This window comes from Macrotis lagotis, chromosome 5 (genome assembly GCF_037893015.1).
Source record: "Macrotis lagotis isolate mMagLag1 chromosome 5, bilby.v1.9.chrom.fasta, whole genome shotgun sequence".
Classification (NCBI taxonomy): Eukaryota; Metazoa; Chordata; class Mammalia; order Peramelemorphia; family Peramelidae; genus Macrotis; species Macrotis lagotis.
The window spans coordinates 261145072-261172389 of record NC_133662.1 but is presented as its reverse complement, the minus strand read 5'-3'; the positions used below and the strand labels follow the sequence as shown (position 1 = coordinate 261172389).

The 27318-nt window shown below is 48.6% G+C and overlaps 1 protein-coding gene across 6 annotated transcripts; it reads right to left on the bottom strand.

The window, feature by feature from the left end:
• Position 1: 1 nt before the first annotated feature.
• Positions 2–25499, bottom strand: CAPN10 (calpain 10). Of its 6 annotated transcripts, XM_074189644.1 has the most exons (14): positions 16126–16147; positions 15528–15579; positions 14589–14720; positions 14360–14429; positions 13137–13333; positions 11478–11695; positions 9607–9748; positions 8136–8302; positions 7349–7635; positions 5689–5891; positions 5248–5503; positions 3567–3766; positions 3210–3255; positions 3–2568 (listed from the first exon to the last, which is right to left on the bottom strand). In XM_074189644.1, the coding sequence occupies exons 5-14, from the start codon at positions 13304–13306 to the stop codon at positions 2539–2541; spliced, it is 1719 nt and encodes a 572-aa protein (XP_074045745.1). In that variant the 5' UTR covers positions 13307–13333; positions 14360–14429; positions 14589–14720; positions 15528–15579; positions 16126–16147; the 3' UTR covers positions 3–2538. The 6 variants fall into 6 exon arrangements, with proteins under 6 accessions (XP_074045741.1, XP_074045742.1, XP_074045745.1 ...); XM_074189645.1 differs by lacking the exons at positions 15528–15579; positions 16126–16147 and adding an exon at positions 25169–25499; XM_074189642.1 differs by lacking the exon at positions 16126–16147 and having other exon boundaries at positions 15528–16079.
• Between the last annotated feature and the right edge of the window lie 1819 nt (positions 25500–27318).

The following is a 27318-nucleotide window of genomic DNA, read 5'->3' as shown; positions in this document are numbered from 1 at the left end:
GGGAAGCCTTGAAGCTCTGAGCCCCCAGTCAGGTTTTTCCGGCTGGAGCCCAGGGCTCCAGACTGTTTTGTGAGGACCCAGTATAGTTTCTCTTTGGATTTCATCACTCCTAAGTTGTTGGGGTTTTGCTGAAGTACTGTGGGAGAGGGCTCTTCAACGCTTTGTCGCTGAAATTAGATTCTATTAACTATCGTGTATGTTGGTTTTCTCCGGTTTGGTGTAAGGGAAAAGACTTTCATTTTTGTCCTATTTCAGAGTCTGGCACACAGTAGGCATTTAATAAGCATCCTTTGAATCGAATTAATCCTTAGAGGCAGATAAGCGCAAGAACAGCTCTGTGTGGAAAGTACGAGTGACCATAGAGACCCACCTAGACTGCAACCAAGAACTTCGGTTGGCTGATTCTTCATCCTCTGGCTACAATTAAATTCAAAATGTTGGCACCTAGGTGGAATGCCAGGCCTGGAGTCAAGAAGATTCCTGAGTTCAATGGCAGTCTCACTAGCTTTGTGACCCTGGGCAAGTCCCCTTAACCTTATTTGCCTCAGTTTCCTCTCCTCAAATGCGCCGGAGAAGGAAATGGCAAACCACTCCAATGGCTTTGCCAAGAAAACCCCAAATGGTTAGACACAGCTGAACAAGAATTTGAAAACCACACGAAAATAAATATGTGAGTCATCCAACTACCCCAGTCAAAGCAATGTCAAATAAACTTTAAAATGCTTTAACATTTTTATTATAAAAATTAAAATCTTTAAAATGTTTCCAATAAGAAATCACTTTATAATTCGTTTCTTCCTGATGCTAGGGCATTTCTCTGGATTACCAGGAGATGCTCTAGAACACTGCAAACATCAGGAGAGGCAGTGCAATGTCAAGGACCCAGTGTTGAACTTGGGAGTCTGGAAGACCTGGGTTATGCTGACCCTTATGACCTGTGGGAACAGGGGCTCACCCTTAGCCTCTCTGTGCCTCAGGCTAGTTACTATGTGAGATAATATTTAAAGATGGGCTGCAATTTGCATCTGTGGAGTGAGGACCCACACCACTGAAAGGCATAAGTCCTTCAGAACAGACTTGAGAATTGGGTTCCTTCAGTCTCCCTCTGAAGAGACTACAGGATCTGATTCTCCTCGACACCCTCTGACAAGCCATGTCCAAGGGAAGGTCTCCAGGGAGAGGGAACCCTCCCCATGGCAGGGCACCCGCTGCTTTATTGGCCAGCTCCCATCATGAGGCAGTTTCCCCCACGTTGAGTCCAAGTCAATCTCTCCACTTCCACCCATTGCTCCATTCGAGGCGCAGGGTTCTCTCCCTTTTTCACCTCCCCACATTCATGTCCTCATTGTCCTCCTCCAAGTTCTTGGACGTGCTTAGATGTGTTTTGGCTCCACAGGGAAGTCAGCGGCTGGAGGGCAGGGACCGTTTCCTTGTCTTTTCATCCCCCAGGCTGAGCCGAGGGTCCTGCACAGACTGGGGGGCCTCACGTTTGCTGAACCCAAGATCTGTCTCTGATCAAGGCCTTCAGATTCTGAGTGACTGCTGCTCGCGCCTCCTGTACAGTAAATGCCAAGCTCTACCCTGCTCCCTACCTTGCAAGTCCCTACACCGGCCACTTCTTTCAGAATCCCAAGACAGTTTGTCTGGGCCATGGGAGGCTCAAGGTCCCAGGCTCATTTCCTTATCCAACGTGGGTTTCCACTAGCTTTTGACCATTTTCGTTTCTTCCCTAGCCAACAGTCCTTCTTGGCAAAGACAAGAGACCATTTGGAGCCCTTGGACAGCAGTGGTTACACCTTCCAGCTCTGAACTTTCTTTCCTTCCTAACACAGCTGAAAGCACCCAGATTCTGGCCAGTCCTTTCCCACTGCCCCTTGGTCTGAGCTGCTGTGATTCTGGAGCCCTCCTTGGCCCAAGCTTTCATTCCCAGCTATGGGGGAGGGCAATGGAAAGAGTGCTGGGGATGGGGTGGTGAGACCCTGGGCAAGCAAACTATGCCACCTGTGAGTTTTGCTCTCATCTGAGAACTGACTTCTCCCAAGTCCCTTGTAGCAGGAAATCAAATCATCCACAAACAGATCAAACTCTCAGTCCCAAATTCTCCCCAAACACCTGATGACTTCCCCCTCTGGCAGTGACTTCAAGTCTTGAACCCTGGCACTTTTGGGGGGCAGGGGGAGGAGCTTTCCTGGCTTCCCACAAGCCTGAGGTTTTTTTCCTGAGAGGTGACAGTCCTCTTCACCTTGTCACAGTCAAGTACAATGAGGTTTCTCTAAAGACAAAGTCTTGTTAAATCAGCAACATGGAGCTGAGTGAAGAAATGAGGTATATATACTGCTAGTGGCTCCAGCTGTGGAGTCCCTGCAAGGGGGGCACTTCTCCTGTGAGGGCCAAGCAGGAGATTGGGCTGCACACTGCCAGAAGACCAGGACCCCCAGCATTTTGAGACGGTCAGTGGCCAGGGCAGAGAGCATGTTGGGCATCCTCCCGAGGCCTCAGTGTTCACTACCTGAATGCTCTCACGTGGGACATTTCCCATTACCTTTTCATCACTGCCGTGAAGGAGACCTACAAGGGAAAGAGAACACCACCTGTCAGGGTGTCAAGGACTCAACAGATCTCCAAGCTGAGGCTGCATCTTACACTCCTGTTCTGATTGTGAACCACTTAAAAGAACATCCTAATGTCGCCACCTGGAATCTGCAGAACCTCCTCCTTGCCCAGACCTTTCCAGCTTTGCCACTGTCTTCATGCTACCCCAAAGGGGGGGAAACAGGGCGAAAGCAGGAGCCAAAGACCTCCCCTCACCCTAGCATGAAGTTTGCAGGAAGATAGAGATTCTGGAAATCTCTAAGGAAGACCTCAGGAAACAGATTTCCCTTGGGGAATTCTAATCCTTGGAGTGATCAGCACCTCTTACAGGGGGACCCACAGATAATTAACGGGTCTAATGACTGGCAGTTTGACGCCTCGCCAAGGGAAGTGGCAGCCAGCACCTCTGCCTTTCCAGAACATGCCTGGGTGGCAGCAACCAGGGTCAGGAGACACTTCTGCTTCCTGCGGCTCCTTCTAAAGTCCACGTCTCCGCAAGGTTACATTAGCCCAGAAACAACATGTCATCTGTGGGTGAGGCACAGTCTGCGGCAAGGCCACCCTTAAACAGCTTTATGTCCCACCCCTTCTCAGAATTCCCTTGTTAGCATACCCACCTCCTGCAGGAGCTGCCCCAAGGTCTCCTGGCTCCGAATAGGCCTCCTACAAAGAGAGTGGGGGGGAAAGCTGGTTGGGAGATACTTCAACATCGCATTCATTTGGGCTGTGCCTCACAAACCTGCTGGGGACCCTCCCACCCTGCTCTGACACACTCCTCATCTACCTGTCACTCACTTTTGGGGGGATCTTCTTTAATCCCCCAAGGTCAGCCTGCACCAAGGATCCTTTCACTGAACCCACCCTTGGAGCCCTTTGCATTTGGGCCTTTCTGTCCCTTTCCCTTGGGAGCTGTAGAGAACCAAGCCAGGGCCCCACCCTGAGGTAGGCAGCAGATTGCCCCGGGGCACATGTACCTGTCTATCTGGGTCGCTATGGTGATGGTGAAGTCTCCCTCTGTATCGGGCAGGTAGGTGGAGGGCACGATCTTGTAGTTGCCCGAAGGGAGTCGACACAGGTGGCTTACTTCCTGAGAGTAGCGGTGAGGGACGCAGCTGAGCAAGGGCTCCAGGTGAAGCAGGGAGGAAGCCCCCTGAGGCCAGCCGCTCTCTGGCATCTAAGGACGGACAGACACGAGGCACCCCCATTGGTCAAACTCCCCCCAGATGCTGAGCAACCACTGCCTCACCCAGGAGGTGACTGTGTAAACCACTTCTGGCTGAAGCATGGCATGATGTGAGGTCAACTGAGGTATACTGGCGCCTTTCTCCTGTCTGGGCTTCATCAGGTTCCCTTCCCTGGGTCCCTAACCCCTCCAACCCACGGGCCAGGTATGGGCTCCCAGAGGCGCCTCCTGGGTGCACAATTAGCCTGGGAGCCACCAAGAGAAAGGGATCTGCTCCTGCCCAATGGTCGGGGGGGCCTGGGGGAGGCTGGCAGGAGGACCGATGGGCCTCTGGGAACATGGGCTCATGACAGGTCTTTCCTCATCTGTGGCTGTCTCTCTCTGTTTGCCTGCAGGGCATCTCCCGGCAGCATCAGAGGTGAAAGCCCCTGTTGATGAAACCCCTTGGGCTCCTGGGATCCACGGGTTCTGTCCCTGGTTAAGGACTGTCTGTCTTGTCCTTGTCAAGGCCCCCCTGTACCCCCACAGAGGTGCTCACTAGCAAGCCCCAGAGATTTAAGGAGTGTCTGGCTTGTCTAGGGCCCTGGGGGACAATGCCAAGGAGTCCTTCCTTAGCAGCTTCCTCTTGTGGGGGAAGATCCCCAGCAGGTTTACAGAAAGAATTCTGAGGTAATGGGGGAGGGGGCTTGGGGAGTGCAGGATGAGGAAGGGCCTCCCCAGATGGGGATATCTGAGGGGAGGTGGAGCTCTGGGTCCAGTTGGTGGGCTAGAAATGTTCCTAGTGAGATCGACCCCTCTCCCTGGGCTCCTGTCTCTCTGTGAGCTGTTGTCATTGACCTGCCCATTCTGAGAAACTGAGGCCCTTGCCCAGGGTCAGTCAGGTGGTGGCAGAGCCATGGCCGCAACGGGCTCATCCCAGCACTGGCCTGTGTCCCCAAAACCGCATCCAGAAAAGCAGGGTCAGTCCCAAGATTCAAAGTCTCCAGAATCACCAGAGACAACAGTGACCTCCCATGAGCCTCAACCAATCAACAGGAAGAGCTGCTTGGCTAGGGCAGGATGCCCAGGACAGAGCCTGGCAGGGAGGGAGAGAAAGGAGGGAAGGATGCCCTCCTGGCCCAGGAGACCCACCAGGGGGTCCCACAGCTTGGCTCAAGCCTCTTGAGGGTTTCCTAGACCAAGCCTAGCCTCCCCCAGATCCTGGGAGGCCTGGAACCAGAGAAGCGGGCATCATCTGCTGAGTGATCTGCCCTGAGCATTCATCTCCCAGACTCCCTGACAGAGCCATTGGGGTCCTGGGGCCTCCAAGAAGTCTGCCTCCCCACAACTAAGGGAGTCAGGCCTTCACTCAGACAGCAAAACTCATCAGGCTCTGAGGAGCATTCCTGCTCCCTCTTCCGCCAGAGCCGCCCAGGTTGGAGACCGTGGGCTGCACCTGGATCAATAAAACCTAATGGATACAGAAAGCCTACCTGGAAGATGTGGAAGCCGATTGGGTGGCACTCACTGTCCCGGCAGTGCTGGCGCAATGTGACGCGGATGCTGCGGGGGCCCGCTCCCGGGGGTACGGAGAGAGGGAAGCAGGGATTGCTGGGATATGATGGGAAGTTCCGACTGCCCCCCGCGGTGTGCCCGCTCCTCCAGCCCCCCTGCAGCTGCACTGTCTCCCACTCCCCAGCGGATGAATCTTCCCAGGGGGAGGCGCTACCAGAGGCTGGCTTGATTTCACTGGCCAGGGAGAGAGGAGGACAGAGGGAGAGAAGCGTGAGAATGGAGCGGGGCAGAGGGGGTCATCCTCAGCTGCCTGAAGCACCTTGAGAGAGGTCCTGTTGGAAAGGCCCCCAGGACAGCGGCTGCTCTGCTGACCTCCCAAGGGGCGCTGGCCATGAGTCCTGCCCCCCCACCTCTCTCACCTGAGGGAGATCCCACCACTGGAAAACACTCGCAGCAGGAAGTGTCCGGCAGCGTCCTTCAGGAAGGTGCTGGGGACAACCAGGTAGTAGCCGGGAGAGAGGGTACAGCGCAGGTGGACTTCCCGGTCATAAGCGTGGCAGGCAGTGCTGGCCACAGGAGGAGCAGACAGGACCCCCGGCAGATTGACCCGCTTCTTCTCCACCTGTGTGACAGAATTAAAGACCAGTTCATCCCCCCTTGGCTCCTTTCCTCGATGGAGGGCCTTGCTTTGCTTCCCCGCCAGGAAGGACCAAGGTCATTTGTTCAGTTGAACACATGGGGGCGCTCAGGCCACAGAGAAGACCCTGCCCCATGCCCCTAGAAGACTCTCAGAGGAGCCAAGTTCCACTGGAAGCCTGTTTGACCAGGAGCCAGGGGGCACCATGGGAACATGGCTGGAATGGAAAGTGGACTTTATCTGGACAGACAAGACTCAGGGCCAAGGGCCTTCTCCCAAGAGCCCCCCCCCCCCAAGGATAGGAGAGTCACAGCTTCCTGGCCCATCAGTCCTAGAGCTCAAGAAAGAAACCTGGCTCTAGGAAAGGGTCCATTGTGGGAATGGCCAAGGACTGTGGCAAGCCAGAGGCAGCCCTCCATGCCAGCTCCACTCTACAGATTTAGAAAAGTCACCTACAAATCCCAGAGAAATCTGGTGAAATCCTGGCTTCCTACAGTGGGGAACAGAACACATGCCTTACCAGATTCCCTGCCAGCCCCCCAAGTGGCTCCAACAGCTGATGCCACACAGGGATGTGGGCAATCTAGGGTCCCTGGGCCAAGCATGCACCTTCTGGATTTCTGGGTTCAGGTGGCAGGAAATGAAGTCATTCAGCACCTGAACACCTCCTTGAGCTCCCCCATTCCTAAGACCTAAGCTTCCAAAACCATCACCAAGGCTTCCCCATACTCTGATGGGCAGCTCTGCTGAGAGGAGCTACCAGGCTGGCCAAAGGGATCTTTGCCCCATTCGTGCTCCAGGTGACCACAGGAGACTCCTCCCTGACCCTGCCTCAACACTAAATATCACTAAGTAAAACTCTCCCACCCAAGCCTGGGCCTAGAAACCTAACTGATTCACCCAAAGGGGGAAGACTGTCACCTAAGGAGTGAGATCCAATGGCAACCGCTCTCACCTGCCCCAGACACCCCCAGACCCAGGGACGTGGTCCCTCTCCTCCCCATCAATGGTGACTCAGATGGAGAAGCTGCTCTTTGGGTGCTCACTGGGTTGGGCAGCTCGGAAGGCAGCTGAGTGGCGCGGGCCCTGCCTGGTAAGACACCCTGTGGGCGCCCCTGCAGGCACGGGACAGGGACCTCTGCCCAACAGAGCAGACTGACCTCACTTCAATTAGGTTTTGGAACCTGTCCCAGAAGGGCTTTTCCTAGTTACTATTACTTTTTTCTCCTACTCTGGGCAAGTTGGACACATTTTAATTTTCAGGGAAAGCCACCCAGAAACACAGCCGGCAGTTCAGAGCACCTTTGGCAGGTTAGCAGAGGTGTTCCCCCACCCCACCATCCGTCTGTGGAGGCCGCTGGACGCCGCTCAGGAAGGCTGCGGCAGTTTCCTCGGCTCAGGTCTCTCACATGTCCCCTCATTTCTCTCCTGCTGGTTGTTACCTTCCACACGTGGAGCCCCACGGCCTGGTACTCCTTCCCTGGGAGGCTCTGCGGGCTCAGGGCCGGCCGGCTGCCCTGGCTTGGAGGTGGGGCCAGGATCCTACCCGCCCAGTCGGCCTGGCACACCCGGGGTCTCTGCAGGAGGGCAATGCAAACCTCGCTCGGTTCTAAGACCCGCAGCCAGAATTTGGGATTGCTCGGGAAACTGCTGTTGTTTCGGCAACCTCCTGCAGACTGCCCTTTGACCCAGGCCCCGGGCAGCTTCTGAGTGTGACGGAAGACCTTTGCTAGGACAAAAACACATAGAGCACATCAGCTTAGAGAGAACGGAGCTGCTCTGCCCCAAATGCTTGGTTAAAATGGAAGCTGGACTCACGGCCCAAACAAGGAAGGGCTCCGTCCCCAAGGAACAGAAGGCAACATGATATGATTGAGCAACATGGAGCGTGGCTCTACATGGCAGGTGTTCTACTGGGAGGGTGGGGGGATGTGAAACTCAAAACCTTGACAAAAATGACTGTGGGAAACTAGTGCTGCATGTGGTTGGAAAGATAAATAAAATCTTGTTATTAAACCCTAAAAACCAAACCAGAAGGGAGAGTCTAGTTCCAGGAGGGAAGTGGAGGCACAGAAAGGAAGCTGACAAGGGGTTTGCTTGGAGTGATACAACAAGGCCAACCCTCTGGTGACCTGGCTCTCATCTCGAGGCCCAGGAGGGGCAGTAGTAAGACTTAGCGCCATCTTCTTGAGGTCCTGGGTATGACCACCCCCCGCACTCCCCACCTACCAGTATAGAGGCTCTGCAGGTGGCCCTCCTCTGTGATAGGATAGCTGATGGTGATCTCATCAAACTCCCTGATAAACTCTTCTTCCTCAACCCAAAACTCCCCTTCCTGCAGTTGAGACAGGAGTTGTGAAGCATCTTCTGGGTCCAACTGATCCCATCCTTCGCCCCTGGAAAAAGCAGGTCCAGCTCCATGAGCAAGTTTCAAGTCCACGTCCCTCCGTGTCTGAGCACAGGAGAGAGTCCATTTACCAAGGGTGGGGGCAATGCCCACCACCAGCAGAGGAAAAGCCTATATCCTCTTCCAGTTCCCGAGAGCTCCCAGAGTCTAGGGACTTTCACATCTTTGGTTATCCAGCTCATTCTCTTGAATGAAACCATGAAAACTGTCCTGGGATGCATCAACTCTCTACCTTGCAGCATCTTGGAGGGGTCCTCTGCTGCTCTGCTTGCTGGCAAAGGGGTGAAGATGCTGAATCTACCAGGACGGAGCCCCTCTAGAACATGACATGGGGCAGGTGGGCAAGTCAGGGGGTTGGAGAGGGTGAGGGGTTTCAGTCCATGGCTTGGCACAGTTCCATGCCTTGGGTTGAGACCCTGATCCAGAACCAACCAACAAAGATCAAAGCAGGGGCTAGAAGGTTTCTCAGAAAGCCTCTGGAACCCCCTGGTCCGACCTTTCATTTCAGGAAGGAGGACACAAAGACCAAGAGAAGGGGCTGTCGGCATCACAGTGCTGCCCTCAATGAGCTGAAGACATCAGGCCTTTCTCTCTATCTCTGAAATCCGAATGATGGACCATATGACGTCCAGCTCTAACTCTGTGACTCTCCCACCTAGAGATGAATTTGGATGAAAACTCTGGGGTCCAGGTCCCAGCCTGCAGCTCGCCCTCTTAAATTAAGCTTAAATTAGTCCCTCTCCAGTAGTCTCCATGGGCTCCTCTCTACCACCCAACTTTACCCTATGCCACGACTAAGGTGGTTTCCAAGGTGGGGATATTCAATGACTTCCTAGCTAGGTGACCCTGGGCAATCCCTTCACCTCTCTCTTCCTCCATTTCTTCCTCTGTGAAATGGGAACACAGCAGCCCCCTTCTGCCAGGGTGGAGACCCTGCCAGTCCACAGGGCTCCACAGAAATGGGTGTCACATTTATGAGCTGCTCCTCCTGACCAGACCTAGCAGGAGCCAGGGGTTACTCCAGAGTGGTTGGGCCACATTTACTGTGCACTAATGTCTTCACAAGGTTGTTGTAGGTGGCACATGATAAAGGGATCAATAAAGATGGACTCACTAGCCAGAGCTCTGGTAATGAGGACCACATGGACCAGACAGTGGAACACTCAGACTGGCATCCCCAGATCTCCTCACAAGGGCCACAGTCTCTGGCTGCCGCTTCTAGTTTGGGCAGGGCGCAGGATCACTGGGGCTGCCAGAGCAGTGGGGGTGCCGAGCCCTACCCGGGCTACTCACTCCTCTCTCCAGGGCCCTCGCCAGCACCGCCGACCCCACGGGTTCAGAATCCGAAGCAGCAGCACCTTCCTGCCCAAACTGCTACGGAGCTCCCGTACATCAGAGATTATGAAGGCATGAAACTCCCCTAGTTCACTGGCACCTGCATGAAGAAGAACAGCAGTCAGGGTGATGAGGGAGAGCTGTGACCCGGGCCCCAGCCTGAAGGGGCGCCATCCTTGGCCACCCTGGGAGCTCTGATCAGCCAGGCTGTAGGCATGTCCAGGGTTTGCCAACTTTACCCAACTGCTTTGTTACAGTGGCTCACACTGGGGAGGGACACACAAAGGCCTGACAAGGACTGAACAAAGGATGTCCAAACAAAAATCTGCAGTAAGACTTCTTTAAGAGTTAAAAAAAAAAGCAAGTCCCTGTTGTTCAGTGAGAATATTTCCTCCCTCTCATCCAAGTCTCAAAGGTTGGTCTGGCAAGGCCTTGAGGAAGGAGGGCAGGGTTGCAATCTGAATGGGTCCCTGTTGTTTTCTTGTTCAGTCAAATAGTCTTGTCTGACTCTCCATGATCCAATTTGGGATTTTCTTGGCAGAGATACTGGAATGATTAGACATTTCCTTCTCCAGCCCATTTTACAGATGAGGAAATAGAGACAAACAGGGTAAAGTGACTTGTCCTGGGTCACCCAGCTAGCAAATGTTTGCAGTCAGATTTGAACTCAGGAAGATGAGTCCTTCTGACTCCGAACTGACACTCTGTGTATTGTGGTGCCACCCAGCGGCCCTGGTGGATCCTAGCCATCTGCCGTTTCCCTAAAGCTCCTTCCCCAAGAACAAAGCAGAGGAGTGACATGGAGACATTTCTCTACCCTTTCTTTCACCTTCATTAGATGAATTGTGAAGTCAAAATCCCATCCAAAGTCACTGTGGACTGCAGGATGAGCTCTAGTCACTGCAAAATACACAAGTTATCAAGTGTGTTAAAATGTGTAAAAGAAAAAGGGGAACTTCTAAGGTAAAACCCAAGACCTTGGCCATCCTGGACATGCTGTGTTAATAAGGAATTCCTGGGAGGGGGTGAAGGCAGCACAAGAGGAGGGTTCTTCAGGCTCAGAAAGTCTAAAAGATTGACTTCAAATTAGAAACCGAGACTAAGGAGTCACACTTAGATTTTGATAGTTTACAAATAAACCTGTTGGTGCCTGGGAAGACTCTAATGTGAACAGTCTCATATGAGGCAAAGACAGGAGAAAGAAGAGAGAGAAAATAGGGAGGGAAGGAGCACCTGTGGAAGGGAAAATCCTAAGCAAAAAGGAGGCCTCCATTCAGAGAAATGGGCTAAGGAGCTGAGAGCCTGTAGAGCCAGGAGGCATGCCAATGAAGGGTTTCCTGGAGAGGCAAGTGGGGGTGAGGGAGGAAGCCAGCCTGTTAGAAAGACCTTGCTTCTCCAGGACAGAGTCTGGAGACCAAGGTAGACAAAGTTAGGAAGAAGAACAGTCAGCTTTCTGGGAAGGAGTCTATGGCCTTGGGCCAGCTCAGTTGAGAACCGAGGCTCACCTGACCTGGATAGAGTTTATAATCAGAAATTCCCCACGTGCTAAGGTCAAGTTTTTTCTCTGAACTGATTCTCTGGGACTGATTCCATGTCTAAAGTGACCAAACCCTGGGGAAGAGGAGGAAACCTGGGGCAAGACCCTTCAAGTACAAATTCTTCAGGATCAGAGGAAGAAGGCAAGCTGTTAGGGAGAGATGCCTCACTTCATCCTAAAGTCATGCCTGGAGGCTGAGGCCACTAGCCATGTGTGTTCCAAAAGCCTTCTGGGCTGCTGAAGGAAGAGAGGGGTCAGGGCAGGGGAGCTCACCTGGGCCTGGGGACCTTACCTTCCCTGGAGCTGAGCACGGAGCAACTTATCACACACTGGTCCTTGAGGTCCAGCAGCCTCCGGAATGTTCTCTGCTTCAAGCTTCTGGGACTGCTTAGCTTGTCCCCATTTCTTCCGGGGTCCTTCAGGCTCCACCTTTCTGCCAGCCCTCCCGTTAGATCCACCAAGGCATCCGCCACCTGCCCTGCCCACAGATGTTCATAGGAGCCATACACCCTAGGAAAAGACAGCATTGGCAACAACACATGCATCTCGGCCCCGTGACAACCCCCAACAGCCACTCCAGCTACTCAACTCTTGGGTTTCCTCTTCACCTCTGCTTGAAGTCAGAACTCCTTCATGGCTTTCAGCACAGCCACTGGCAATATTCTATTCACACTCAACACGATCCTACCACCAATTCCTGCTTCTCTTCAGATCCATCTTTACTAATGCTTTGGAGACCCACCTACTTCCTCCTGTCCAGTTTCTATCAAGATGAAGCCTTTGGGGAGTCTGCACACTCTTGGGAACCCGATCCCCCAAATAAACTGTCATAGTCCCATACCTTCTAAATGCTGCCTATACCCTGATGGTATAGGCACCTGCTCCTACTGCTGCTAACCCCTATTCTCTCTCTCCCTTAGCTCAAGCTAACCACAGTGATGATGGCTATGATGTTTGTCCTTCATTCTCGAAGAAGACCATCACATCAGGGAGGCGATGCCATGACAAGCACATGAAGTGGATTTGAGTGAGGGAGCACTGTGCCAAGTCAGCAGACTCACTTTCTCCTCCAGAGCCATCTGGGTCCAATAGTCAGATATGGATCAAGATGCCTGGAGATGGCCCTGGTTGCAAGGCAGTCAGAGTGAAATGATTTGCCCAAGGTCACACAGCTATTAAATGGCAAGTGTCTGAGGCTGAATTCAAACTCCTGACTCTGAGGCCAGTACTCTATCCACTGTACCACTCAGTTGCCCTAATCACAATAATATTTAAATAAACCCCTCTTTGTCCCTAAAAAAAGATCAAGCCCTGCTTTCTCAGGGAGCAAACCCATCTGATGTAAGGAACGAGGTATAAATGCTTGTTTCTGGCACAATCAGCCCTGCCAAAAATAAATGTAAGGCTGTTGGTTCATCTGGTTTTAGCTGGCCTGTAAACTCCCATGTTTATGTGAGCTAACATAACTTTATATATGTGTATGTATATTTATATTATATATATCTTTTGTTATTATTATTATCATTATCATTATCATTATTATTATATGACAAATGCATCTTCACCGCTTGACAAGGTGTCTACGTAGGGCCTGGGCGTCCAAAGTCATTTCAACCAATAAGAATCCACGATACTAAGAAACAAGCGCAGATGCCACTTTCTACAAACCTTCCCCTTTCAGACCAATACTGCTGGACGAGAAGCACAAGGAGAGCTGATGTGGTTTGAAGAAAGTAAAAGGAAAGAGGCCAACTCATGTTTTCTCTGGGGAGCTAGGCCCTGAAATCCATTCCCCAAAGAGAAGGGCTAAGAGATGCAGAGATCAATCTCTCTCTGCTTCCCTAACCCAAATATCAGCTCTGAGCCCCAGAATCCTTGGGGCAGCCTAGGGAAGCTCCAGGCTCCTCTCCCTCATCCCTTCCCACAGGGCCCTGGGGGCTGGCACACATACTTAGCATACACCTTTTCCAGCAAAGGGAGCCAGAACACATCCTCTGTCTGACACTGGGAAAAGCAGAGTCGGCCACCGAGGCAAGGCAGGCGGTCATCCACGGTCACCTCTACCCACTGTCCAAACTGCCACACCCGACAAGTAAAACACCCGCGATAGGCCAGATCCATCCAGCTGGGCTGTCCTGGTGGAATGACCTACAAGGGAGAGAGAGCATTAGTGAGAAGTCGTAATAGAGAAAACAGGGAAATGTCTTGGAAATAGGGACTATAAACATGATTCTTTCCCAGAGCCTGGCCACATACCAACCATTCACATCAGACACACTTTCTTATGGATAAGAGAGAGAGATGAATTCATTCCTCACTATTTAGGACAGTCTTTGGAGCTGCGATTGCATCAGAGTGGAAAGTCTCAGTGCAAAACTCCCTCCTGTGATGCAGATTGGCCACCTGTTTGTAACTTAGGGTCTTAAAGAGCTGCCCAGGACACTGGGAATGCCATGAAAATGAAAAGGACTTTTCAGTCAAAGATTCTGGGGTCAGATCAAGTGAGCCAACAGCTGAGAATCATCCTGTCACTTTCCATGGTCAACAATAAGCCCCTAACCTAAACTGAGATCAAAGACAACCTACACTGGCTTATAAACATACCTTCAGACTCTGCGGGCAAGTCTCTCTGAGCTGTCACACTCTAACTACCTTGCTCTACTGACTTCTCTGCTTAAGGAATGTTGGCCAATGTCTGGCCAGCCTTTCAGGTGACTTGAGCAATGATACGACCCAATATCTGGGCAGTGGGGAGGGACAGGATAACTCACTGGATATTGTTGAAAATATAAAGTATAAAGACAGAAATATGATGCCTCTGAAGTCTTCAAATGCCTATCTGTGCCTGCAGAGTTGACTCAGCTGGGCCATGGGCAATCTCCACTGGAGGGGATCCCAAGAGTCTCCTCTGCACACCACCCACAATCCCTGGACATATAAGAGATACACCTATGGCAGCAGGCAGGAGTGTTTCTTCCATGTGAATTTTTTCAAATACATAAAACAGTCTTATTTCAAGTTCATGGTCTATAAATGCCTGAAGGCATCGAGGGCTTGGGAGATGTCAGAATGGTGCAGAAACCAACTGGATCCAATTAAGTCAGTGAGCAAGGTATGGCCCCTTCAGTTGGTGAAAAGAAAACTGGCAGTCTGTACCTCTGCTTTTAAACTCACCCTGACTGATACCACTTGGCAGGTCCTCACACTTCCAACTAACCATCCTGAGCAGCTACAGCAGAGGCACCTGAAACAGCAAAAACTTCAATGGCCTCTCCCCCAGCTTCCTGCCACACTCCCTCACTAGCTTTCTCAAGGGCTTCCTGGGTGCGGCGGAGGATGGAGGAAGGGCAGGAGCCTGTGCTTTCAGGCCTCGGGTAGGACAGGAATGGGAGGGGTCCCGTACCTGATCCAGGAGATGTTTGCTCTTCTGGAGGGCTGCACAGGCACAGAGGAACCAGCAGTCTCCCAGAATCCCTTGCTTTATCTGGCCTTCCTGCGGGTTATCTGGGAACAGTCGAGGAGTGGAACAAATTTCCTAAAATCAAGAAAAATTGTTCCCAGTGAGACAATTAGCCAGCGTGGTTACAGATCAAATTCTCCCAAGCATCCCCCGGACCGGTCGGCATACGAAAAGAAATATTGATTTCTGACCCCCCAACACTCATAATCTGGCTATAGAGACAGAACAACTGTGTGCAGAGCAATAGTCAGAGTTAGAGGAGACCTGTACAAAACACCAAACCCAACCCAAAGTGAGGAAGAATAAATGACCTGAAGTGCGGAAGGGACCCAAATAAATGGAAAGGTAAGGTCTGAATCCAATGGCTGAGAAATGAGGTCATGGAACATAACATAGAAGATGCCAGAGTTCTGGGCAATTAATCCCTGCTGGTGATGTGTGCGGAGGACGGTGCCAATGGAAACAGATCAGCAATGACTGCATTGTTTGATCAGGGTCCTTCACCTTTATGAGGTAACCAAAGAAAGGAGGAAGGAATGGCACTCAACCCTCAGCATCACCGTACAGGACACAAGGCTAGACCTTCCCTGTGCTCTGTAAATAGGCAATAATGGTGCAGGAGATAGAGCGTCAGGCCTGGAGGCTGAAAGATTCCCTTTCCTGAGTTCAAATCTGGCGTCAGACACCCTGAGCAAGTCACTCCACCCTGTTGGCCTTGGTTTCCCCATCTGTAAAATGAGCTGGAGAAGGAAATGGAAAACCCCTCCAAGTATCTCTGCCAAGAAAACTCCAGGGGCAGCTAGGTGGCACAGTGGATAGAGCACCGGCCCTGGAGTCAGGAGTGCCTGAGTTCAAATCTGACGTCAGACACTTAATGATTACCTAGCTGTGTGGCCTCGGCGAGCCACTTAACCTCATTTTGCCTTGCAAAAACCTAAAATAAAAACACAAAAACAAAACCAAGAAAATTCCAAAAGGGGTCATGAAGACACAACTGACATGACTGACCCGGCACAACTGTGCCCCTCCCCCTTTCCAGGGTGCACCCCAGGCCCTGGGCTCCCGCTTCTGAACTTGAACTTGGGGGAGGTACCAGGTTTGCAGTAACTGAGACTGTCCCCGCCGTCTTCTACTCTGACAACAATTTCGGGGAGGCTTTCTGAGTCCCAGCACCTCGGGAGAGGGCTCGGCCGTCGCCTCCCAAGGACCCCACACCGACCCCCCACTTAGAGGCGGCCACAGAAGCTTGTGCTCGCCCCAGGCTTCATCTCAGGCCTGGGTGCAGGATGTGGCACCCCGGGGCCCTTGGGCCGCTCCGGCCTCCCATGGGCCGACGCTTGCCCGTCCTGCAAGGCCAGGATGGGGCCGGGCAGCCCCGTCCCGGGGCCACGCGGGCTCGGACGCGCAGGGGCCGGCCGGGGCAGGCGCTCCCCGCGGGCGCCGGGCGGGCCCACGCGCGGCCGGCTGTGGGGCAGGGCACCTGCGGCCGCAGCCAGGCGATGTCCTCCCGGAAGCGGGCCAGGGGCGTGGAGAAGGTGCAGAAGAGCGCGGCGTCGCCGGCCGGGAAGGCGGGGTCCAGGAAGAGGCCGGCGGGGGGCGGCATCCCGCCTCGCCGGGCCCCGCTCCGGAGCCACAGAAGCGGGGTCTGGGGGCGCCCACGGGGGAGAAGGGGAAAGGAGGGGGAGGGGGAGCCGGAGGTCCGCGCCCCGCGGGGCCCGGAACAGCCGCCGCCCGTCACTCCGTCTCCACGGCAACCGCCCCCGTCGCCCCGCGGCCAATGGGACCGCCCGCTCGTCGTCACGTGACGGGCCGGGCCCCGCGCAGCCGCAGACGCCGCCGCCGGGAGTCCGGGGCGCCAGCTCCCCCTGCTGGTCCCCGAGGGGCCGCCCCGGAGCGGGGCCCGGGGGGGGGGGGGGGAGGAGGAGGCCGCTGCCGACCCCCCACCTCTACAGGCCCCCGAGGGGCGGGGCTGCGCCGGGAGACCCCCCCCCCCCCCGCCTCCCGGCGGCGGTCAGCCTCAGAGAAGGCCCAATGAGAGCGCGGGAGCCGCGGGGCGGGGCCGGGCCGGGGGCGGGGCCGCCGAGAGAAGGGACACGTGGAGGGCGGGAGGGGCCCACAGGGCGTGGTCCCAGGGGCTGGGCAGGTCTCCGTGTGACGTCACCGGGAAAGCCCCCTTCCCCACTGAGACTGTGGAGACGGACAGAAAGAGACAGAGAGAGACAGAGAGAGACAGATATATATACATATACAGAGAGACAGAGAGAGAGACAGAGACAGACAGAGACAGACAGAGAGAGACAGATATATATACATATACAGAGAGAGACAGAGACAGACAGAGAGAGACAGAGACAGATATATATACATATACAGAGAGAGAGACAGAGACAGACAGAGACAGAGACAGATATATATACATATACAGAGAGAGACAGAGAGAGACAGAGACAGACAGAGAGAGACAGATATATATACATATACAGAGAGAGAGACAGAGACAGACAGAGACAGAGACAGATATATATACATATACAGAGAGAGAGACAGAGACAGACAGAGACAGACAGATATATATACATATACAGAGAGAGAGACAGAGACAGACAGAGACAGACAGATATATATACATATACAGAGAGAGAGACAGAGACAGACAGAGACAGACAGAGACAGAGACAGATATATATACATATACAGAGAGAGAGACAGAGACAGACAGAGACAGAGACAGATATATATACATATACAGAGAGAGACAGAGAGAGACAGAGACAGACAGAGAGAGACAGATATATATACATATACAGAGAGAGAGACAGAGACAGAGACAGATATATATACATATACAGAGAGAGAGACAGAGACAGACAGAGACAGAGACAGATATATATACATATACAGAGAGAGAGACAGAGACAGACAGAGACAGACAGATATATATACATATACAGAGAGAGAGACAGAGACAGACAGAGACAGACAGAGACAGAGACAGATATATATACATATACAGAGAGAGAGACAGAGACAGACAGAGACAGAGACAGATATATATACATATACAGAGAGAGAGACAGAGACAGACAGAGACAGACAGAGACAGAGACAGATATATATACATATACAGAGAGAGAGACAGAGACAGACAGAGACAGAGACAGATATATATACATATACAGAGAGAGAGACAGAGACAGACAGAGACAGAGACAGATATATATACATATACAGAGAGAGAGACAGAGACAGACAGAGACAGACAGATATATATACATATACAGAGAGAGAGACAGAGACAGACAGAGACAGACAGAGACAGAGACAGATATATATACATATACAGAGAGAGAGACAGAGACAGACAGAGACAGACAGATATATATACATATACAGAGAGAGAGACAGAGACAGACAGAGACAGAGACAGATATATATACAGAGAGAGAGACAGAGACAGACAGAGACAGAGACAGATATATATACATATACAGAGAGAGAGACAGAGACAGACAGAGACAGACAGATATATATACATATACAGAGAGAGAGACAGAGACAGACAGAGACAGACAGAGAGAGACAGATATATATACATATACAGAGAGAGACAGAGACAGACAGAGACAGAGACAGATATATATACATATACAGAGAGAGAGACAGAGACAGACAGAGACAGAGACAGATATATATACATATACAGAGAGAGAGACAGAGACAGACAGAGACAGAGACAGATATATATACATATACAGAGAGAGACAGATATATATACATATACAGAGAGAGAGACAGAGACAGACAGAGACAGACAGAGACAGAGACAGATATATATACATATACAGAGAGAGAGACAGAGACAGACAGAGACAGAGACAGATATATATACATATACAGAGAGAGAGACAGAGACAGACAGAGACAGAGACAGATATATATACATATACAGAGAGAGAGACAGAGACAGACAGAGACAGAGACAGATATATATACATATACAGAGAGAGACAGAGACAGACAGAGAGAGACAGAGACAGATATATATACATATACAGAGAGAGAGACAGAGACAGACAGAGACAGAGACAGATATATATATACATATACAGAGAGAGAGACAGAGACAGACAGAGACAGATATATATACATATACAGAGAGAGAGACAGAGACAGACAGAGACAGAGACAGATATATATACATATACAGAGAGAGAGACAGAGACAGACAGAGACAGACAGATATATATACATATACAGAGAGAGAGACAGAGACAGACAGAGACAGACAGAGACAGAGACAGATATATATACATATACAGAGAGAGAGACAGAGACAGACAGAGACAGAGACAGATATATATACATATACAGAGAGAGAGACAGAGACAGACAGAGACAGAGACAGATATATATACATATACAGAGAGAGAGACAGAGGCAGACAGAGACAGAGACAGATATATATACATATACAGAGAGAGAGACAGAGACAGACAGAGACAGACAGATATATATACATATACAGAGAGAGAGACAGAGACAGACAGAGACAGACAGAGAGAGACAGATATATATACATATACAGAGAGAGACAGAGACAGACAGAGACAGAGACAGATATATATACATATACAGAGAGAGAGACAGAGACAGACAGAGACAGAGACAGATATATATACATATACAGAGAGAGAGACAGAGACAGACAGAGACAGAGACAGATATATATACATATACAGAGAGAGAGACAGAGACAGACAGAGACAGACAGATATATATACATATACAGAGAGAGAGACAGAGACAGACAGAGACAGACAGAGACAGAGACAGATATATATACATATACAGAGAGAGAGACAGAGACAGACAGAGACAGAGACAGATATATATACATATACAGAGAGAGAGACAGAGACAGACAGAGACAGAGACAGATATATATACATATACAGAGAGAGAGACAGAGACAGACAGAGACAGAGACAGATATATATACATATACAGAGAGAGACAGAGACAGACAGAGAGAGACAGAGACAGATATATATACATATACAGAGAGAGAGACAGAGACAGACAGAGACAGAGACAGATATATATACATATACAGAGAGAGAGACAGAGACAGACAGAGACAGAGACAGATATATATACATATACAGAGAGAGAGACAGAGACAGACAGAGACAGAGACAGATATATATACATATACAGAGAGAGAGACAGAGACAGACAGAGACAGAGACAGATATATATACATATACAGAGAGAGAGACAGAGACAGACAGAGACAGACAGATATATATACATATACAGAGAGAGAGACAGAGACAGACAGAGACAGACAGAGACAGAGACAGATATATATACATATACAGAGAGAGAGACAGAGACAGACAGAGACAGAGACAGATATATATACATATACAGAGAGAGAGACAGAGACAGACAGAGACAGAGACAGATATATATACATATACAGAGAGAGAGACAGAGACAGACAGAGACAGAGACAGATATATATACATATACAGAGAGAGAGACAGAGACAGACAGAGACAGACAGATATATATACATATACAGAGAGAGAGACAGAGACAGACAGAGACAGACAGAGACAGAGACAGATATATATACATATACAGAGAGAGAGACAGACAGAGACAGAGACAGATATATATACATATACAGAGAGAGAGACAGAGACAGACAGAGACAGAGACAGATATATATACATATACAGAGAGAGAGACAGAGACAGACAGAGACAGACAGAGAGAGACAGATATATATACATATACAGAGAGAGAGACAGAGACAGACAGAGACAGACAGAGAGACAGATATATATACATATACAGAGAGAGAGACAGAGACAGACAGAGACAGAGAGAGACAGATATATATACATATACAGAGAGAGACAGAGACAGACAGAGACAGACAGAGAGAGACAGATATATATACATATACAGAGAGAGAGACAGAGACAGAGACAGATATATATACATATACAGAGAGAGAGACAGAGACAGACAGAGACAGAGAGAGACAGATATATATACATATACAGAGAGAGACAGAGACAGACAGAGACAGACAGAGAGAGACAGATATATATACATATACAGAGAGAGAGACAGAGACAGAGACAGATATATATACATATACAGAGAGAGAGACAGAGACAGACAGAGACAGACAGAGAGAGACAGATATATATACATATACAGAGAGAGAGACAGAGACAGAGACAGATATATATACATATACAGAGAGAGAGACAGAGACAGACAGAGACAGACAGAGACAGACAGATATATATACATATACAGAGAGAGAGACAGAGACAGACAGAGACAGACAGAGACAGACAGATATATATACATATACAGAGAGAGAGACAGAGACAGACAGAGACAGAGAGAGACAGATATATATACATATACAGAGAGAGACAGAGACAGACAGAGACAGACAGAGAGAGACAGATATATATACATATACAGAGAGAGAGACAGAGACAGAGACAGATATATATACATATACAGAGAGAGAGACAGAGACAGACAGAGACAGAGAGAGACAGATATATATACATATACAGAGAGAGACAGAGACAGACAGAGACAGACAGAGAGAGACAGATATATATACATATACAGAGACAGAGACAGAGACAGATATATATACATATACAGAGAGAGAGACAGAGACAGACAGAGACAGACAGAGACAGACAGATATATATACATATACAGAGAGAGAGACAGAGACAGACAGAGACAGACAGAGAGACAGATATATATACATATACAGAGAGAGAGACAGAGACAGACAGAGACAGAGAGAGACAGATATATATACATATACAGAGAGAGAGACAGAGACAGAGACAGATATATATACATATACAGAGAGAGAGACAGAGACAGACAGAGACAGACAGAGAGAGACAGATATATATACATATACAGAGAGAGAGACAGAGACAGACAGAGACAGACAGAGAGACAGATATATATACATATACAGAGAGAGAGACAGAGACAGACAGAGACAGAGAGAGACAGATATATATACATATACAGAGAGAGACAGAGACAGACAGAGACAGACAGAGACAGACAGAGAGAGACAGATATATATACATATACAGAGAGAGAGACAGAGACAGAGACAGATATATATACATATACAGAGAGACAGAGACAGACAGAGACAGACAGAGAGAGACAGATGTATATACATATACAGAGAGAGAGACAGAGACAGAGACAGATATATATACATATACAGAGAGAGAGACAGAGACAGACAGAGACAGACAGAGAGAGACAGATATATATACATATACAGAGAGAGAGACAGAGACAGACAGAGACAGACAGAGAGAGACAGATATATATACATATACAGAGAGAGAGACAGAGACAGACAGAGACAGACAGAGAGAGACAGATATATATACATATACAGAGAGAGAGACAGAGACAGACAGAGAGAGACAGATATATATACATATACAGAGAGAGACAGAGACAGACAGAGACAGACAGAGAGAGACAGATATATATACATATACAGAGAGAGAGACAGAGACAGACAGAGACAGACAGAGAGAGACAGATATATATACATATACAGAGAGAGAGACAGAGACAGACAGAGACAGACAGAGAGAGACAGATATATATACATATACAGAGAGAGAGACAGAGACAGACAGAGACAGACAGAGAGAGACAGATATATATACATATACAGAGAAAGAGACAGAGACAGACAGAGACAGACAGAGACAGATATATATACATATACAGAGAGAGAGACAGAGACAGACAGAGACAGAGAGAGACAGATATATATACATATACAGAGAGAGACAGAGACAGACAGAGACAGACAGAGAGAGACAGATATATATACATATACGGAGAGAGAGACAGAGACAGACAGAGACAGACAGAGACAGACAGATATATATACATATACAGAGAGAGAGACAGAGACAGACAGAGACAGACAGAGAGACAGATATATATACATATACAGAGAGAGACAGAGACAGACAGAGACAGACAGAGACAGACAGATATATATACATATACAGAGAGAGAGACAGAGACAGACAGAGACAGACAGAGAGACAGATATATATACATATACAGAGAGAGACAGAGACAGACAGAGACAGACAGAGACAGACAGATATATATACATATACAGAGAGAGAGACAGAGACAGACAGAGACAGACAGAGAGACAGATATATATACATATACAGAGAGAGACAGAGACAGACAGAGACAGACAGAGACAGACAGATATATATACATATACAGAGAGAGAGACAGAGACAGACAGAGACAGACAGAGAGAGACAGATATATATACATATACAGAGAGAGACAGAGACAGACAGAGACAGACAGAGACAGACAGAGACAGACAGATATATATACATATACAGAGAGAGAGACAGAGACAGACAGAGACAGACAGAGAGAGACAGATATATATACATATACAGAGAGAGAGACAGAGACAGACAGAGACAGACAGAGACAGATATATATACATATACAGAGAGAGAGACAGAGACAGACAGAGACAGAGAGAGACAGATATATATACATATACAGAGAGAGACAGAGACAGACAGAGACAGACAGAGAGAGACAGATATATATACATATACAGAGAGAGAGACAGAGACAGACAGAGACAGACAGATATATATACATATACAGAGAGAGAGACAGAGACAGACAGAGACAGACAGAGAGACAGATATATATACATATACAGAGAGAGAGACAGAGACAGACAGAGACAGACAGAGAGACAGATATATATACATATACAGAGAGAGAGACAGAGACAGACAGAGACAGAGAGAGACAGATATATATACATATACAGAGAGAGACAGAGAGAGACAGAGACAGACAGAGAGAGACAGATATATATACATATACAGAGAGAGAGACAGAGACAGAGACAGATATATATACATATACAGAGAGAGAGACAGAGACAGACAGAGACAGAGAGAGACAGATATATATACATATAGAGAGAGAGACAGAGACAGACAGAGACAGACAGAGAGAGACAGATATATATACATATACAGAGAGAGAGACAGAGACAGAGACAGATATATATACATATACAGAGAGAGAGACAGAGACAGACAGAGACAGACAGAGAGAGACAGATATATATACATATACAGAGAGAGAGACAGAGACAGACAGAGACAGACAGAGAGAGACAGATATATATACATATACAGAGAGAGACAGAGACAGACAGAGACAGACAGAGAGAGACAGAGACAGACAGAGACAGACAGAGAGAGACAGAGACAGACAGAGACAGACAGAGAGAGACAGATATATATACATATACAGAGAGAGAGACAGAGACAGACAGAGAGAGACAGATATATATACATATACAGAGAGAGACAGAGACAGACAGAGACAGACAGAGAGAGACAGAGACAGACAGAGACAGACAGAGAGAGACAGAGACAGACAGAGACAGACAGAGAGAGACAGATATATATACATATACAGAGAGAGAGACAGAGACAGACAGAGACAGAGAGAGACAGATATATATACATATACAGAGAGAGACAGAGACAGACAGAGAGAGACAGATATACATATACAGAGAGAGAGAGACAGAGACAGACAGAGACAGAGAGAGACAGATATATATACATATACAGAGAGAGACAGAGACAGACAGAGAGAGACAGATATATATACATATACAGAGAGAGAGACAGAGACAGACAGAGAGAGACAGATATATATACATATACAGAGAGAGAGAGACAGAGACAGACAGAGACAGACAGAGAGAGACAGATATATATACATATACAGAGAGAGACAGAGACAGACAGAGACAGACAGAGAGAGACAGATATATATACATATACAGAGAGAGAGACAGAGACAGACAGAGACAGACAGAGAGAGACAGATATATATACATATACAGAGAGAGAGACAGAGACAGACAGAGACAGACAGAGACAGACAGATATATATACATATACAGAGAGAGAGACAGAGACAGACAGAGACAGATATATACATATACAGAGAGAGAGACACAGACAGACAGACAGAGACAGAGACAGATACATATACAGAGAGAGAGACAGAGACAGACAGAGACAGATATATATACATATACAGAGAGACAGAGACAGACAGAGACAGATATATATACATATACAGAGAGACACAGAGACAGAGACAGACAGAGAGACAGATATATATACATATACAGAGAGACACAGAGACAGACAGACACAGAGACATATATATACATATACAGAGAGAGACAGACAGACAGAGACAGAGAGAGACATATATATATATATATATATACGGACATATACGGAGAGAGAGACAGACACAGAGATATATACATCAGAGAGACAGAGACAGAGACAGACAGACAGGCAGATGCAGACAGAGAGCACACTAACCAGCCGGCAGGCATTCCCGCTGCAGCCATCCACCTCTTGCGAGCAGCTTCAAGCACCCTTAAAAGCCCCAGATGCTTCCCCAAGTCCCCCCCAAAGAGGAGGCTGAAGGGGGGCCCTTTGTTGCCCTTTCTTCTTGTTCAGCGTCTCTGACTGAGCACGTTCACGTGTTTCTTGGCAGACATACTAGAGAGTTTGTTGCCATTTGCTCCTCCAACTCATTTTCCAGATGAGGAAACTGAGGCCAGCCGAGTGATGTGACTTGCCCAGGGTCACACAGCTAGGAAGAGCCTGAGGTTGGATTTGAATCTGAACCTGACTTAGCCACTCTGCCACCTTAATGCCCCATCTATATCTACTTTGCTCACACAACTGTCCTGATTCTGCAGCAAATTAGGAAGCTTTTCATCATCAGCCCAATGGGCTCCTCAGGCACAGCTCCTCCCCCTCCAGGTTTCTAGTGGTCATTTGGAGCAGAGATGCCGCCGGGCCCAAAGGGCAGTCTGCTCATGCTACCTGGAAAAGTAAGGTTAACGATGATTGCGCTCTACCTTTGTCAGAAAATGGTTGTGATATTGTGTCTCCACCTCCTCAGAGAGAGCTGATAGTCTCAGGTTAAAAAAAATAGATCCATGTGGATAGGGCCACTTTGTGGCTAAGTCTTGTGGGACTGGGCTTCTTTTTCATAACATTTTGGGGTTTCTTCCTCTTCCTTTAGGTTTTTAATGGGGGAGCGGCAGGGAATCACAATAGTAATACAAAAAAAAATCATTGTAATATTTTTTAAAAAGAGTCAGAAAGGGGCAGCTAGGTAGCACAGTGGATAGAGTACTAGCCCTGGAGTCAGGAGGACCTGAGTACAAATTCAGACGCAGACACTTCATGATGACCTAGCTGTGTGACCTTGGGCAAGTCATTTAACCCCACTGCCTTGTAAAAACACCCCCCCAAAAAGTCAGAAGAAAGTACAGACACGCCAGACAGTTTTGAAAGTAATGAATAGAATTTATTGTGTAATTTCTAAAAAGCAAGCAGTACAGATTTACAAAGACCAAACATGACCCCAGAGAAAAGACAGAAAGACATCCCCTCCACTCCTTTGCAAAGAAAGGAGGCCATGGCCATGGAATATTGTTTATATTTCAAGATATTTCCCTTTTGTTCCCTGTTTTCTAATTGCCTTTTTCCTCTTATTCTGATTTTTCTTTTTTTAAAAAAAAAGGATTCTTAGTTATATAGGAAGGGGCAGAATGAGAGATATAGGGGAAATTTTTATGTAATTTATAAAAAAGCAAAAATAAGAAAATGTATCAAATGAGCCAAGATGGTGGGAAGGGGGGAAGGGCAAGCAAGGAGCATGAAATGGAGTTTTACTGACTCATGAAATCCTCTCTGTCTTACTGTGGATGGAATTGTTCATTATTTTGTTAAGTTCAGAATTTAAAAAATAAATTCCAAGGTCATAGAGTTAAAAAAGGAAGGCTGCAGAATTAGAACCCAAGTCACTGCTGACCCCAGTTCTACCATTGCTTCTTCAAAGGGCAAGGATAAATGAAGGTGGGATCAGGTTTGGCAACTGTGAAGCAGGGCTGGGCCTCACAGAAAGACCTAAGGGATCCACTTGGGATGTTGAAAAGGTAGAGCCAGGATCCCTGTTCTTCCTGCTTTGGGCATTTTAGTTTTAATCAGACAGTGTGGTGTAACGCAGAGTACTGAGTTTGGGGCCAGACCCAGATTCAAATCTTACCTCTACTATCTGGACCTCCACCAAGAAGCCCTGGGATGAAAATGGGCAGGGTGAGAACTCTCAGGCTCAAAAGAAGCATGAAAAAAACTGAGTTAGGGAAATGTAGTCCTTAAAAGCTCTGTCCTCCAAAGGATATAAAGGATATGTTCTTGACTTCTGTCAGGGCTAAAACATGGTATGGGAAACTGAGGCAGTAGAATGGAGCAGAGGAGACCCTTGAACTGAAGCTAAGAAATTCCCTGCTGTGGGATGGGTGAGTGATGGTGGTAGTAAAGCAGGGGGGCAGGAGGGGAGGCTGAGCATTGGGATTCCCCAGCTGACCCTCCATTTGGCAGATAGCAACCCCAACACTGAAATGACCATATTTTATGTATCTGAGACTGCCAGATACTTCACTCTTGGAGGA